Source organism: Typopeltis vanoorti, chromosome 9, assembly GCF_054136105.1.
Source record: "Typopeltis vanoorti isolate ZY-2024b chromosome 9, IOZ_Tvanoo_1.0, whole genome shotgun sequence".
Lineage (NCBI taxonomy): Eukaryota > Metazoa > Arthropoda > Arachnida > Uropygi > Thelyphonidae > Typopeltis > Typopeltis vanoorti.
The window spans coordinates 43,697,487-43,711,204 of record NC_143557.1 but is presented as its reverse complement, the minus strand read 5'-3'; the positions used below and the strand labels follow the sequence as shown (position 1 = coordinate 43,711,204).

General features: G+C 35.2%; 1 protein-coding gene across 1 annotated transcript in view; it reads right to left on the bottom strand.

Moving 5' to 3' along the window:
* The window catches only part of nonC (serine/threonine-protein kinase Smg1), a 1,124,353-nt gene that overhangs the window by 634,192 nt on the left and 476,443 nt on the right, over window positions 1-13,718 (bottom strand). Inside the window, exon 32 of the mRNA XM_090398044.1 lies at window positions 10,773-10,859. Coding sequence (XP_090254170.1) covers window positions 10,773-10,859 — 87 coding nt within the window. The remainder of the gene's footprint in view (window positions 1-10,772; window positions 10,860-13,718) is intronic.

Here is a 13,718-nt window from a genome sequence, read left to right as displayed (position 1 = left end):
TCTCTGGTACATTCTAAATTTGAAGATAAAATATAATCGCAAACTGCAGAGTTTAATGGAAAGGCCATGTAGCAGGATCGTTATGCTGAAAAGTATTTTCAGAAATGTTCTGCAGGTTTTCTTTAAAATTTGTCACTTTTGAATTTGAAATTTGCAACTCATTATTTTCATTTTTTTGATCTTTTTCATTTAGACTTTCATCAGAGTTTAATTCTCTAGAATTTTCATCACGTGATGCATCTTCTTTTATTGAAATGTTAAAAGAAGTAGAGTCAGGTGAAGATGAATTTGTTGATTTTAGGAAGTTAGTTAAATATTTTGCACTCTTAGAAATATTTCTTTCTTTTTCTAATTTTCTTTTATGGTTTTCTGCTCCAGATAATTTTTTAGAAGACATTTTGGCGGGTTAGATATTCCAAATTTCTATGATTAAAAAAAATTGAATTAACAATAAAAGGGGATTTAATAGTAAAAATAATAAAATGTAAAACTTACCACTAGATCACCAGTATTATTATAAATTTCAAGGACAGGCAAAATAAAACAAAAAGAAATACTTAATAATTTCAAAACACATATATAACACATACAAAAACACAGAATGGACAAAGACAACCTTGTATAATTCTAATTTAATGAACTAACATCTAAAATTAGAATCAATATGGAGAAAGCCTTTCTTTGACAACTTTTCTGAGAGAGTTTTAAATTAGTTAATTGGTTTAGCCAATGCGCTGTGTCATACCAATATTCAACGTTTTACACATGCTTCCATCTCGCCTACTGAATATTATGTTGATTTGCTTACTAAACTTTTATAATTCGAGCTTCAATTAAAACAACTTTATAGTACATGGTATTTTTAATTTAATTTCTTTGCAATCCATCCTATCTTAAATATTTAAAAAAAAAAAAAATCATGCATAATGAATAGTGATGATGACTGTTATAAAATGAAGTCCCTGCTATCTAGCGGTGATTCATTTTACTGTTACCGTTTATTGTTGCTATCAATACATTCTTCACTCTCCCATTCTCCCTATGGACTTTTAATAAGAAATAAGACCCTACTTCGCCTTTTCAAAGTTGCATAGATATAAGACTCTATTGCTAGCCTTAGTTTTGGCGCCACCTACATTTGGTGCTTCACGCAGCTGTCCGGTTAGCCAGTCCCTTAATCCAGCACTGGTTCTTGTATATGTGAAGTAAATGGCACAGTCACTGGAGAACATTTCATCAGGAAGGATCTTACAGGCAGAATGAAGAAGGAAAAGCAACAACAGGTTTGGTGGATCTGAATTGCACTGTGATACAATGTTTGGCAGATGTCATATTATGACAGATTAAGAAGAAAGGACAGGAATGATAAATGCCTGTTTTCCTTTGATATTAAAATTATACAATACCAAAACTGAGAAATATAACTTTGCTAGATTTAGCAACATCTAGCAAAAGAATTTAAAAGAAAGCTGGCCCAGTTAGAAAATGCAACAATTTTTGGCAGACAGGAAGTGAGATGATTTAAACATTAGGCAGTGTGTGCCAGGATATCTATTCTTGATACTTTTTAGATATCATGACTATTTCCATAATACAAACACACTGAAATAATATTGAACTATGACTACTCTGCAGATTTTATGAAACACTTCATTTCTAACTAGATTATGTATACTGTGCTGTCAAAAGAATCCCCCCCCCCAATAAAGCTCCTCTGTCATCACTTAAAGAAGATGTTAACAGTGAATCATACTTGACAAGAGTATTTTAATAACACAGTGATATACTCTTCTGCTATTTGTTTTATAGAAATGACTCATGCATTCATTTTGTTCTAGATATTTAAATAGACACCATTAAAACTCCCCCAAAAAATAAACTTCAATAAAGATTGAAGTTTGTTTTTTGGGGGAGTTTTAATGGTGAAGACACCTATGGTCATTCACAACTGAAGTAATAAGCAAAAATGGGTGTAAAATCAGTATATAGAAATAAATGTAAAAGGTAGATAGAAACAATGTATAAAGTAAAATATAAGTGTTAAAAAATTCATTCAAAAACATTCCTAAAAACCCAGGTGTTAAAAGCTTATATACACTAAATCAATAAAACAAATTCCAGTCTGGAGTCTTTCCCCCAGAGGCAAAGCTGCGCCACCGGATGGGTCCTCAGGTTGCGGATTGGGGAATGGCCACCAGAGATGGTGGCTAGCTGCAGATAGCCAACAAGTAGTCCCGGACCAAAATCGGCAATACTAACAGGACGTGGTGGGTTAGTAGACAACTCCAGTAACTCTATAAAATGCCACAAAAGTCCAATGACGGTGCTGTGTCAAGGCAAGCTTAGGCTGCCCTAATCCTAAATCTTGCTCTTTGCATCTCTCTCTCAAGCTCTTCAAGGACTAAGGGTTTGCCAGATAAGTGTCAATGTGCTGACATTAAAAAGAAAATAAGATTGAAATCTGATGCCAAAGAACAAGAGAAAAGACTCATGCCGGCTCGGCTGTCGCCAGGTCAAACAAGGTCCGCATCCCCAATCGAGTAATCAGGGTTGGATCAAAAAATCAGTTACTGAAAACAAAGACAAAAAAATCCAACTCAGGCCTGTAAAGGATGGAATATCAATTGGTACATGGAATGTCCATACACTCTGGGCAACTGGAAAACTGCAGTTGCTTTAAGAAGAAATGAAGAAATACAGATGTGATATATATTGGATATTTCAGAAATGAGATGGATACTGTCAGGAGAATCAAACAGTTACTTTCATTTCCTGACCAGAGTTCTCTGGGTCAGGAAATGAAAGTAAGCATGAAGCAGGCATAGGTTTCCTGCTAAGTAACGAAGCCTGTCAGGCAATGATAGGATACAAACCAGTTAGCGAATGAATAATGGTTGCAAGATTCAACCCAACCATTTAATATCACAACCATTATATAATTCAAGTATATGCACCCACTGCAGAGAGTGAAGACGTAAACATTGAGAGATTTTACAGGGATCTACAACTAGAAATTGATGAGGTGCCAAAACAGGATGTACTCATTATTGGAGAAGACTGGAATGCAAAGATAACACAGGATGGGAAAAAGTTATGGGAAAATTTTGATATGGAGAAAGAAATGAACGTGGAGAGATGCTTCTGGAATTTGCCACTGATAACAACCTGATGATTTGCAAAACCAAATTCCAACAAAAAGATTGTCGTAAATGGACATGGCACTCCTTTGATGGCAAACACAGGAATATGATCAACCTGATATTAATAGGCCAGAAATGGAGAACCTCAGTTCAACAGTGTAGATCATTCCAAGGACCTGATATTGATTCGGACTACAGCTTAGTGATTGTGAATATAAGATTAAAACTGAAACAGAAGTACAAAGTAAAGTTCCAAAAAAGCTAGAGACATCTCAAAACTAAATGAAGACAGGCAAAGAACAGCATATCATAACATATTGGACACTAAGCTTAAGATCCCAAGTGAAAAACAAAATATAAATACAAGAGCAGAACGACTGACTACAGTGCTAAAAAAAGCAGTAGAGGAAGTAATTCCTGAAAGAGAAAAGTTCAACAAGAAATCGATAACTCGGGAAACCCTAAAACTGGTACATGAGAAAAGAGAACTGAAACTTAAAAGAGATTATTCAGAGGCAACAGATGAGTTATACCGTCAAAAATGCAATGAAGCACGGAAAGCAGCAAGATCTAATAAAGCCAAATGGTTAGAGGACCAGTGCAAAGACATTGAACAGTACTATGGAGAACACAAAACTAGAGAAGTCTACAAACTTAAAAGAAATGTCAATAGGAAGTGCAAACAAGATCAGTAGCAGTCAAAGATAAAGATAATAAAGTATTGATGGACAAGACCGAAATCATACACAGATGGACAAGATATTGCAGCGAACTATATAAAAATCAACTAAATAATACTTTAACATAAGTAATCAAAGAACTAAAAGCAATCTCTCAAACAGCAGATCTATGAAAATGACATCTTGGAAGAGGAGGTGAATAAGGCTATAAAACATCTCAAGAACAACAAGATGACAACATAATAGGCAAGATGCTAAAATATGGGAGAGAATCAGTTGTAAAAGAAATGCATAAGCTATGTAATGAAATATGGATATCAGGATATGCCCCAAAGAGTGAAAAAAATTGCATGTCTTGGTTGTTCTTCATAAGAAAGGCAGTGCCTTAGAATGCACCAATTACAGAACTAATAATGAGTCATCTTGGCAAAGTGCTGATGAAAATACTAACAGAATGCCGAAGGGTCATATAGAGGCACATCTTCCTGATGAGCAAGCCGGATTTCGAAAAGATCGGAGTACAGCACAACAAACACCCACACTAAGACTAATAGCAGAGAAAGCAGATATACTGCTGTTGCATAGACTTCCAAAAAGCATTTGATAATATTGACCAAAATATAACATGGGCTGTCTTGGAATCCTATGGTGTGGACAATAAATTGATCCACCTTCTGAAAGATATAAAAGCCAAGTACAAGCAAAAATCAGGATAGCAGGTGCGATTGGAGATTGGTTTGCCACTAGTCAAGGCACAAGACAAGGGGACCCAATCATCTTCATCACATATCTGGGAAGGACACTAGATAAGATTAAAGAAGAAGAATCGCATGAGAATAAACTACCTCTGCTTTGCAGATGACATCGTCCTAACTGAAGAAGATGCAGCTATGCTGGAAAGGACACTGCAAACACCATACATAGAAGGAAAAAGATATGGACTAAATGTCAACTTTGAAAAAACTAAAACAATGATATCTGGACAACAGGAGTTACTGAACAGAGTTACCATAGACAAATTTCAACAGGAAAATGTGGAACACTTTACATATCTTGGATGCCACATGATGTTTGACTTGGACCCCCCCCAAAAAAGAGACAAAAATTAGAATAGCCAGAGCAACAACTATTTTAAAAGCCATGGACAAAATATGGAAGAGCAGAGTTAAAAAGATGCAAACTAAACTGCACATTGTAGAAACCTGTATCTTCAGCAGCATGCTCTAGGGATGTGAGGCCTAGGTACCCCTGAGAGAATCTGAAAGGAGGATATTAGCATTTCAGAGGAAGTGCCATAGAAAGATCTTGAGAATAAGCTGGATCCAGAAATTGAACAAACAGGAAATCTACAGACAAATACAACCCAAAAGAAAACCTGATCCAGAAAATAATCAAAAGGAAACTACGTCTCTTTGGCCATATATGTAGAATGAACGATGAGAGGAAAATAAAAATGCAGATGTTTGGGATGAATGAAGGAAAGATCAAAAAAAAGGAAGACCAAACAGAGAACGAGGCAATGATATTGTCAAATGGTGCGGAAACTCTATACACAAACTGAGTCATCTTGTACAAAATAGAATGCAATGGAAGAATCATGTCAAGATAGCATCAGACACTTATGGGCATTGGACCCATGGTTGTTGATGATGAATAAAACTAATATGTACATAATTTATATAAAATGGTAAACAATGATATCATAAAAATTTTTAAATAGGGAGGCACAATGAATCTGATAAAATCTCAATGAGTATGTAGTCCAAATCCACATCACCCCCACAAACACAGGCATCTCATCACTTCTCAACAGGAAAGAAAAGAAACGTGATCGTGTGTTCCAAAGATTAACATTCTGTTGTTATTGTCTGAACCGGAATCAAACAGAAGAAAATCTTGGCCATCATGTGTAACTTTGTAACCATCTGGAATATCGATTTCACCAACATTCGACGGAACAGGTAATGGATTATTAACCGCTTGATGGTGATGTCTGACATTGCGACGTAAATGATAAACTGTCGGTAACTTGGCTTTTGCATCTTCATTTATCGTTAAAAGAGATTGGGTGATAATTTGCTGCGGTGCTTCTTCAGTTTCTTCTGCCTGTCTTTTAATCGGTTGAACTACTTTGAGAACTTCTCATTGTGCTGGATCTGGACTATGAGAATGATCATTTAACCATCCCACAAGCTCTTCCCCATGGAGTTTAATTTTAGCTGTGCATTCACTCTTGTTACGCCTTCTTTCACACTCAAATGATATAAAACCATTTCTCAATTTGGTTTACGTACACATAACCTTCAAAAATCACTGTCTCCTTTCCTTTATTCAATTTTACAAAGTCCATCATGGATAGTCAAACATATTTTATAGATATTAAAATAGATCAAAATAAAATATTTTGTTTCAATTTCACTCCGACGACATGCTTGGTCTTATTATCAAGATTACAATAATTCACAAATGTAAGTTACTTATTTATATACAAATATTTAACCATAATGTTTAAAGTTTAGAGTAATAAGACAAAACAGAATTGAAAATTTTCTGTTTAGAGATTCCTAATCCTATGATCTTAATGTAAGTCGCTTCATGATGGTCATAACAGTTAAAATTCCAGGAAAAATTAGTCTTGTTTTGACATATAATTCGGATTAAAGAAACTACAGGTAATCCTATGATCTTAACATAATCCTAAATCACTTCATGATGGTCATAACAGTTAAAATACCAGGAAAAGTGAGCCTCATTTTGACATAGAATTCAGAACAAAATTATTATTAACCTGATCCTAGAAATGTCATCAGTCACTTTGATTGTGCATTCAAAGATAACACCCAAAGAAGATTAAATTGTCATTCCGCATTCTATTTATTTTTTGTTATTGCAACTTTAAAACTCTTTTTTATTTTTTTTTATCTTATTTAATTTCATCTACTGATATTTCAAATGGGAGGGTTCATTGTCTGTGTTTTTTGTATGGGGGTTAATGTCCAGGGGGGGATATGTGGGCGGGTTTAATTAGTGTGTTATCGATGGGGGGTTTAATGTCCAGGGGATAATTGTCCTAGAAGCATAGATAGATAGATAGATAAAGCATTTAATAATAACGACTCAAAGAAAAATTAAGGAGTGAACAGATGGTAACAATGGCAGATCCTTATTGAAAGTGAAGACAGTACAATGTAACATGATATGAGTAATATTCAATGCATAATCATAGCTATTCTCAGATGGATAAGAGAGAGAGAGAAAGAGAGGGAGAGAGATTAGAAGCATAGATAGATAAAGCATTTAATAATAACGACTCAAAGAGAAATTAAGGAGTGAACAGATGGTAACAATGGCAGATCCTTATTGAAAGTGAAGACAGTACAATGTAACATGATATGAGTAATATTCAATGCATAATCATAGCTATTCTCAGATGGATAAGAGAGAGAGAGAAAGAGAGAGATTAGCAATACTGGTATTTGGAGTAAAAATCGTGGACTTAACAGCACAGGAATATTCAAATGGACTGATTACCAGCATATCAAAAGATAAAATCAAGTCATGACATCAATTCTAAACTAACCTGCTCAGGGAAAACTATGTCAGCTGGGTGACCTATACAGCCGAGTGAAAACCACCAAGTAGCAATCATCTCAAATTTTTGGATTCAAAACCTGGATTGCATAAGCTTTTGCTTTATAACACATAATAAAAAAAATAAAAATAAAATAAAATAAAATAAAAACATCTGGTATATCCTGGTATATGTATTGAATAACAAAATGATGCACCACACCATATTAAACCTAAAATTGCAGGTTTAATAGAAAGCAATTCTTTCAACTGCATTCAATCAACTTATTACAATCCTTACGCTTCACTGCCTACACTCATTTTTAAAAATGCTATAGAGGTAATCAGAAGAACATCTTCTGATTACCTCTGAATAAAAAAACGAGCAAAGTCCAGTTGATGTCAAGACCCTTAAGAAGTGCATAATGTGAACTGATAAGTAATAAAAGTCATTTTTCTAATATAAGTTATGAAAATGTTGAAAGTTACAAATGTATACATTCTCACTGTGATTACAACTGAAATAAAGAATTATTTAAAATCAGATTTCAGCATCCTTGATCTAATCGTATAACATCACAGACATGGATCTCAATCAATATATAATGGTGACAAATAGCATATATGACTACTGAGGTCTTTCAGAACAGCCTTGATATGCTCAGGCACTGACTTCACTTCATAATGCACCAGAAGAACTCTACAAATATCTCTACCACAGAGGTAGGCATCATGAATTCTAAAGTTTTTATCACTGCCAACAGCAGGTCCCTATAATAAACATTTTGTTCCACCACACCTAAAGGAAATGAGATGCTGGTAATGGAGTGAGGAAAAATTATTAGATTAAAATTTCTGTCATCTTATTTCAACCAGTCCTGGATAGTGTAAACTGTGATACATTTCATTATCCTGCTGGAAGTGTCCATCAAATGTGAGGTATATAGTCACCACACGCACACAGGCAGACTTGGGCTGCAAAGAAAAGGCCATGATTAATAATGAGTCAATGGGAAGATTACCCAGGAGGATTGATGTGCAGTTTATAGATCTATGCAGCGCATTTGATGGCAAAAAGACTAATGGATGTATTAAAATGGATTTGGAATGATATTTGGAAAGAGAGTTTTGTTCAGTGAGAGGTTGAAAGTGCAAAATCAGACTAGGAGAGATACAATCAAATGTGGGTTCTGCCACCCCTGGGATAAATGAGTGTTCTAGGGGGTGTATGGAATTGATTATGCAATGACAAATGCAGTTTCATAGGTTTCAAATCAGAATCAGTTGATAACTGTGGGTGCAAAGGGATGTTGAAATATTGATATGTAATGACAAATGAAGTTTCATAGCTTTCAAATCAGAATAGGTTAACTGTGGGTGCAAGGGGATGTTCAAATAATGATATGCAATAACAAATGCGGTTTCATAGGTTTCAAATCAATACAAGGGGATGGTGAAATGCATGTGCATGAATGTCAGAAGTACAAAAATAAAGGAAAACAGATCCTGGCACTGGTAAGCTTGACTTTGCAAAAAAATTATAGGCATCAGCAAGAGCTGGATGACAGAAAATTAGATGGTAACAGGACTAGAATGTAAAGATTACTGTATTTTCAGGGTGGATAGAGAGACCAGGACAGTAGGTGGGATACTGTTGATGACATCTGAAGAACTTCAACCAACAAAATTTTCTCTCAAAATCTGATTTAGCATTTCTTATCATGCTAATCACCCTTTGCATACATTCTGTATTATTCACAAGTATGATGATCACTTTTCTTTATATTTCCTCCATGATAGTTTTTTTTTTTTTTTTTTTGCAGCTCATGCTTTACATTGCTGCTCATCTTCGTGGTTGTGGGTATGCTAGTCTGACAGTGCTTTACTGAAACAATCCTTCATCCTTAAAACAGTAGAGATAAGGTCATATGACCCACAAAGGTATTTGCAAATTACTCTCCTTCATTTCACTTTAATTAGGGTAAATTTCTCAGCGGCTCATCAGCAATGTAAGAAAATCCAAATAATTATTCCTACAATAAAATGTTAAACAATATTCTGAAACCATTAATACTAAATATAGTTTTTATTTTTGTAAAATATAGTGAAATTTATCCCTTGCAGGTTCTTGAGTATGCAACTAAGAGTTTAAGGCAGAATACTGGAATAAGATTTATTTATTTGTATGGGGATTTCGCCATTCTCAACTGTCCCTTAGTTTGAGCCCTACTAGTGAGGGATTAAGTATGTATTTTTTTATGACTGTAGTTCTGTGTGTTCACAGGCTGGTTTGCGTGTTATGAAGGATGAAAAACCGGAGTTTAGGGTGAAAAAAACCCTCTATACAAAAAAACCTCTGTATGAGACCGGCTAATTCACTTTTAGTTGAAAAAGACCAGATAAAGGTTCCTCACATCATGGACGGGAATCAAACCCAGGTCTTTCTGACCAAAGGGCTTTGTCTATACCAACTGTGCTACAGAGGCTCACTGGAATAAGATGATAACATTGCACAGGATTTCTTCAGGTGTAAACATACAAACTAGTAACAGTAAGGACTAACAAAGATTACAGAAAGAAGAGAGCGATGTTATTTTAAAATATTTTTAATTGTATATGTTGCATTGTTCAGAATGTTGTGCATGTTTACGAATTTGTGTGCACGTGTTTAGCTAATGAAAGCTAGGATGTATTTAGAGAAGTTGTTACTTGGGTTAAGGATCTAATGCTATTTCCAAAGAAGGCCAGATTTTTCTGTTGTATCATAGCAATAATGTAATTGTTTAGATTTTTCTCATAATACTTGATGACTCATTTGTGAAATGTCTTGGGGAACTATTAAATCAGTATAATGTAATTGTTCGGATTTAATAGTTCCACATGTTAACTTGATGATTCATTTGCGAAACACAAATGAGTCATCAAGTATTATCAGAAAAATCTGAACTATTGCATCTTTGCTAAGGTACAATGGAGAGAGAAAAATCTGGGAGTCAGAAATGACATTAGATCCTATACATCTAAATATTAATCCAAGTATCAACTTGTCTGAATACATTTCTTCATTAGCCAAATACGTACACATGAATGTGTAAAAATGTAGATGTTCTGAATGATACAACATACAGTTAGAAATATTTTAAAATAACATCATTCTCTTCTATAACTGCATAAAGTTATCATTTTTGTTAGTCCTCACTGTTTAGTCTACTAGCACATGTTTACACCTGAAGAGATCCTATGCAATTAGGATGAAATGTGTTGTCAATTAAAATATTATTCTTATTCTGGTGTTCTGCCTTATAATAAACTCTTCGACACACACGCACATGATAAAACAGGAAAACACTCCAAGATTTCATAAACAACTAAGCAGTCATACCAAACAGTGATTATTTCCTTCTTCGCTAGATCCATGAATTTGACCTAGTACATTAATTATTGTTTCTTTTTCTGATTCATCTATTTCCTAAGAGAAGAAGGAAAGAAAAAGTATAAGTATAGGCAAAGACACACATTTAATGAACTATCATTGCAACAATAGTTCAGTTAATCAACTATCACTGTAAATCATTTTCAGCAGATTAATGAAGGTTTCCAATTTTATTCTGAACATGCTTTATACACTCTGCAGTACACGGTTAACACGGAAAGATTTATATTAAAAGAATACACCCTGACAATTTGCCAGAGTGGCTGAATGAATATAATTCAAAGGCTGTTACTATCATATTTACAAGCAACTATATTGTAACAGTCGCATGGATTCATTAATTACTATAAGCATGTGTGCATGTGCTCGCACACACGGGGGGGTCAATTAAAAAGAATACATCTGAAGAGTTTTCAGGTTGGCTGGCTGAGTGGATAGCACTTTATTCTCCAACCTTCAGATGCTAGAGTTTGAATCTCTGCAGGTATGAATATTTGTAAATGGTGCTAGCTGAATTTCCTCACTTAGTATGAGACCATCATGATGTTACCAGAATCCTACAGTGAAAATTACATCTTCAGGATGCATCTACCAACAGGTGGTAGATGCATCCTGATTAAATTAATCACTATTATTTAGATATTGGTCATGTGTAGGTGAATAACTAATTTAATTACCAACTAGTTTCGCCGGCTTCTTTAGGGTACACTCAGGAAAGCAAAGAAATGAAAATTACAAGCTATACACTAACTGACAATTCTATTTCAATAGCAAAATAGTATTATTAAAACACTTAAGGAATAGAACAACGTAGTTAAGGATATAAATTAAATTAAACTTTAATAAATATTTTCCGATATTTCGGCAACGTCACGTTGCCATTTTCTAAAGGAACTTACAAAAAAGTTACGTGCATGTAGGCACTACAACACAGAAACTGGGAATGAAGAGATGAAGCTATTGTTCTCTTAACAGTCCTGATGGTACCCACTAGCGGGCTAAGTAGGTGTTCTTGGCCTTGGGATGAAGGTCTGCAGATGTAGGCGTCCCAAATTTGAGGCAGTCGCATACAACCAAATTTGTTGAGGTTTGGAGAATTTCTTAGGGCTGAGGCTGATTCCATAAAGAGTCTTTCAAATTTGTATTTGCTACGGTGTATCACTGTAGCTTTCTTCCACCTGTATTTGCTACAGTGATACACCGTAGCAAATACAAATTAAACAAATTACGTATTTACTGTCAAAATATCTAGCTAAAATTCTACAACAACAACACATCCATAATTCAGATAATTATATTAAAAAATCTCAACATTTTATAGAAAAATTAAAAAACATCTCTATCTCTGAAAATGATATACTTGCCAGCCTTGATGTCACTTCCCTGTTTACCAACATTCCAGTGGTTGAAATTATCAACATCTTAGACAATTTATTCCTACAAGTCTCTTCATTGTTTAACCACTGTCTATCTTCTAATTATTTCGTATAGAAGAAAACAATTTACAAACAATTAACCAGATTGGCCATGGGCAGTCCCCGCTCACCCTCTTGTGCTGACTTACTTATGGAAGATCTTGGAATCTTCCACCCATAATTGCAATACAGCTCTCACAATATTGTACCATGCTTAACACTAAGTGATTCAGGAGTTCTTGAGGAAAACTGGCTTACTAGCCTCCTTCAGAGCAAGGATAAGCCCTTGTTTGTTTTATGGTGGGGAATTTCGAGTAGCAATGCATCTCCATATTGCATCCCAAAAGTGTTCTAAAAAAAAAAAAAAAAAAAAAAAAAAAAAAAAAAAAAAAAAAAAAAAAAAAAAAAACGCTATCATATATTACTAGAGTCCTAGAAAAGTGCTAGTTTTTTCTTAATATGACTGTCTCCCAGATCTTCGGCAAGTTAATACAGCCATATTTGTTGAGATTTGGAGTGTGTTTTAGGGTTTCTGTCGCCTCTAAGAACAATCTCTCTGATTTATATGGGTTTCTGTTTCTGTGTAGTACTTTTGTGTTTTTCCAGTTGATCCTGTGTGCAGGGGTATCCAGAGCATGGTCTGCTAGGCCCGACTTCCCGTAATGATATTTCCGGACGTATCGTTTATGTTCGCTGATGCGGATATTCACAGTTCTTCCTGTTTGACCGTAGTAGGCTTGATTGCATGAGCAGGGTACTTGGTAGACTCCTGGATGTGATAAAGGAGGAATGCTGTCCTTGGGTGAGCAGATGAGAGTGGCTAATTTGCTACATGGTCTGAATGTAGTGCGTAGTTTATGTTTATTGAGAATTCTTGAGATCTTTTCGGATGTACCTTTAATGTAAGGGATGGTGACTGTTTTGTTGTAGTTCTCTGTGGTGGATGGTGGGAGGGGTTTCTTAGGAGCGTTTAGTATTTTGTTTATTTTTTGTGGATTGTAGCCGTTGGCCAAGAAGGTGTGGCGTAAGTGAGTCAGTTCAGCAGTGAGAGCCTTGTCATTTGAACAGATTGCTCTCGCTCTATGGGTTAGCGTTTTTAATATGCCATATTGTTGAGAAGGATGATGGTGTGATTGTTTGTGTAAGTATCTGCCTGTATGTGTGGGTTTTCTGAAAACTGAAAATGATAAGGAACCATCTGGGAGACGTGTGATGAGTGCATCCAGGAAGGGCAGACAGTTGTTGGCTTCCAGTTTCATAGTAAAGTGGATTTTTGGATGTTGGCTATTTAAATGTGCTAAGAATGTTTTCAATGTCTCAGGGCCATGTGGCCAAATAGCAAGCACATCATCAACATAGCGTAGCCAAAGTGTTGGTTTGAGAGTGGCTGTATTGATTGCTTGTTTTTCCAGGTGTTCTATGTAAAAGTTGGCTGGGGGGGGGGGGGAGCCCATGGCTGTCCAATCAATTTGTTTGTATA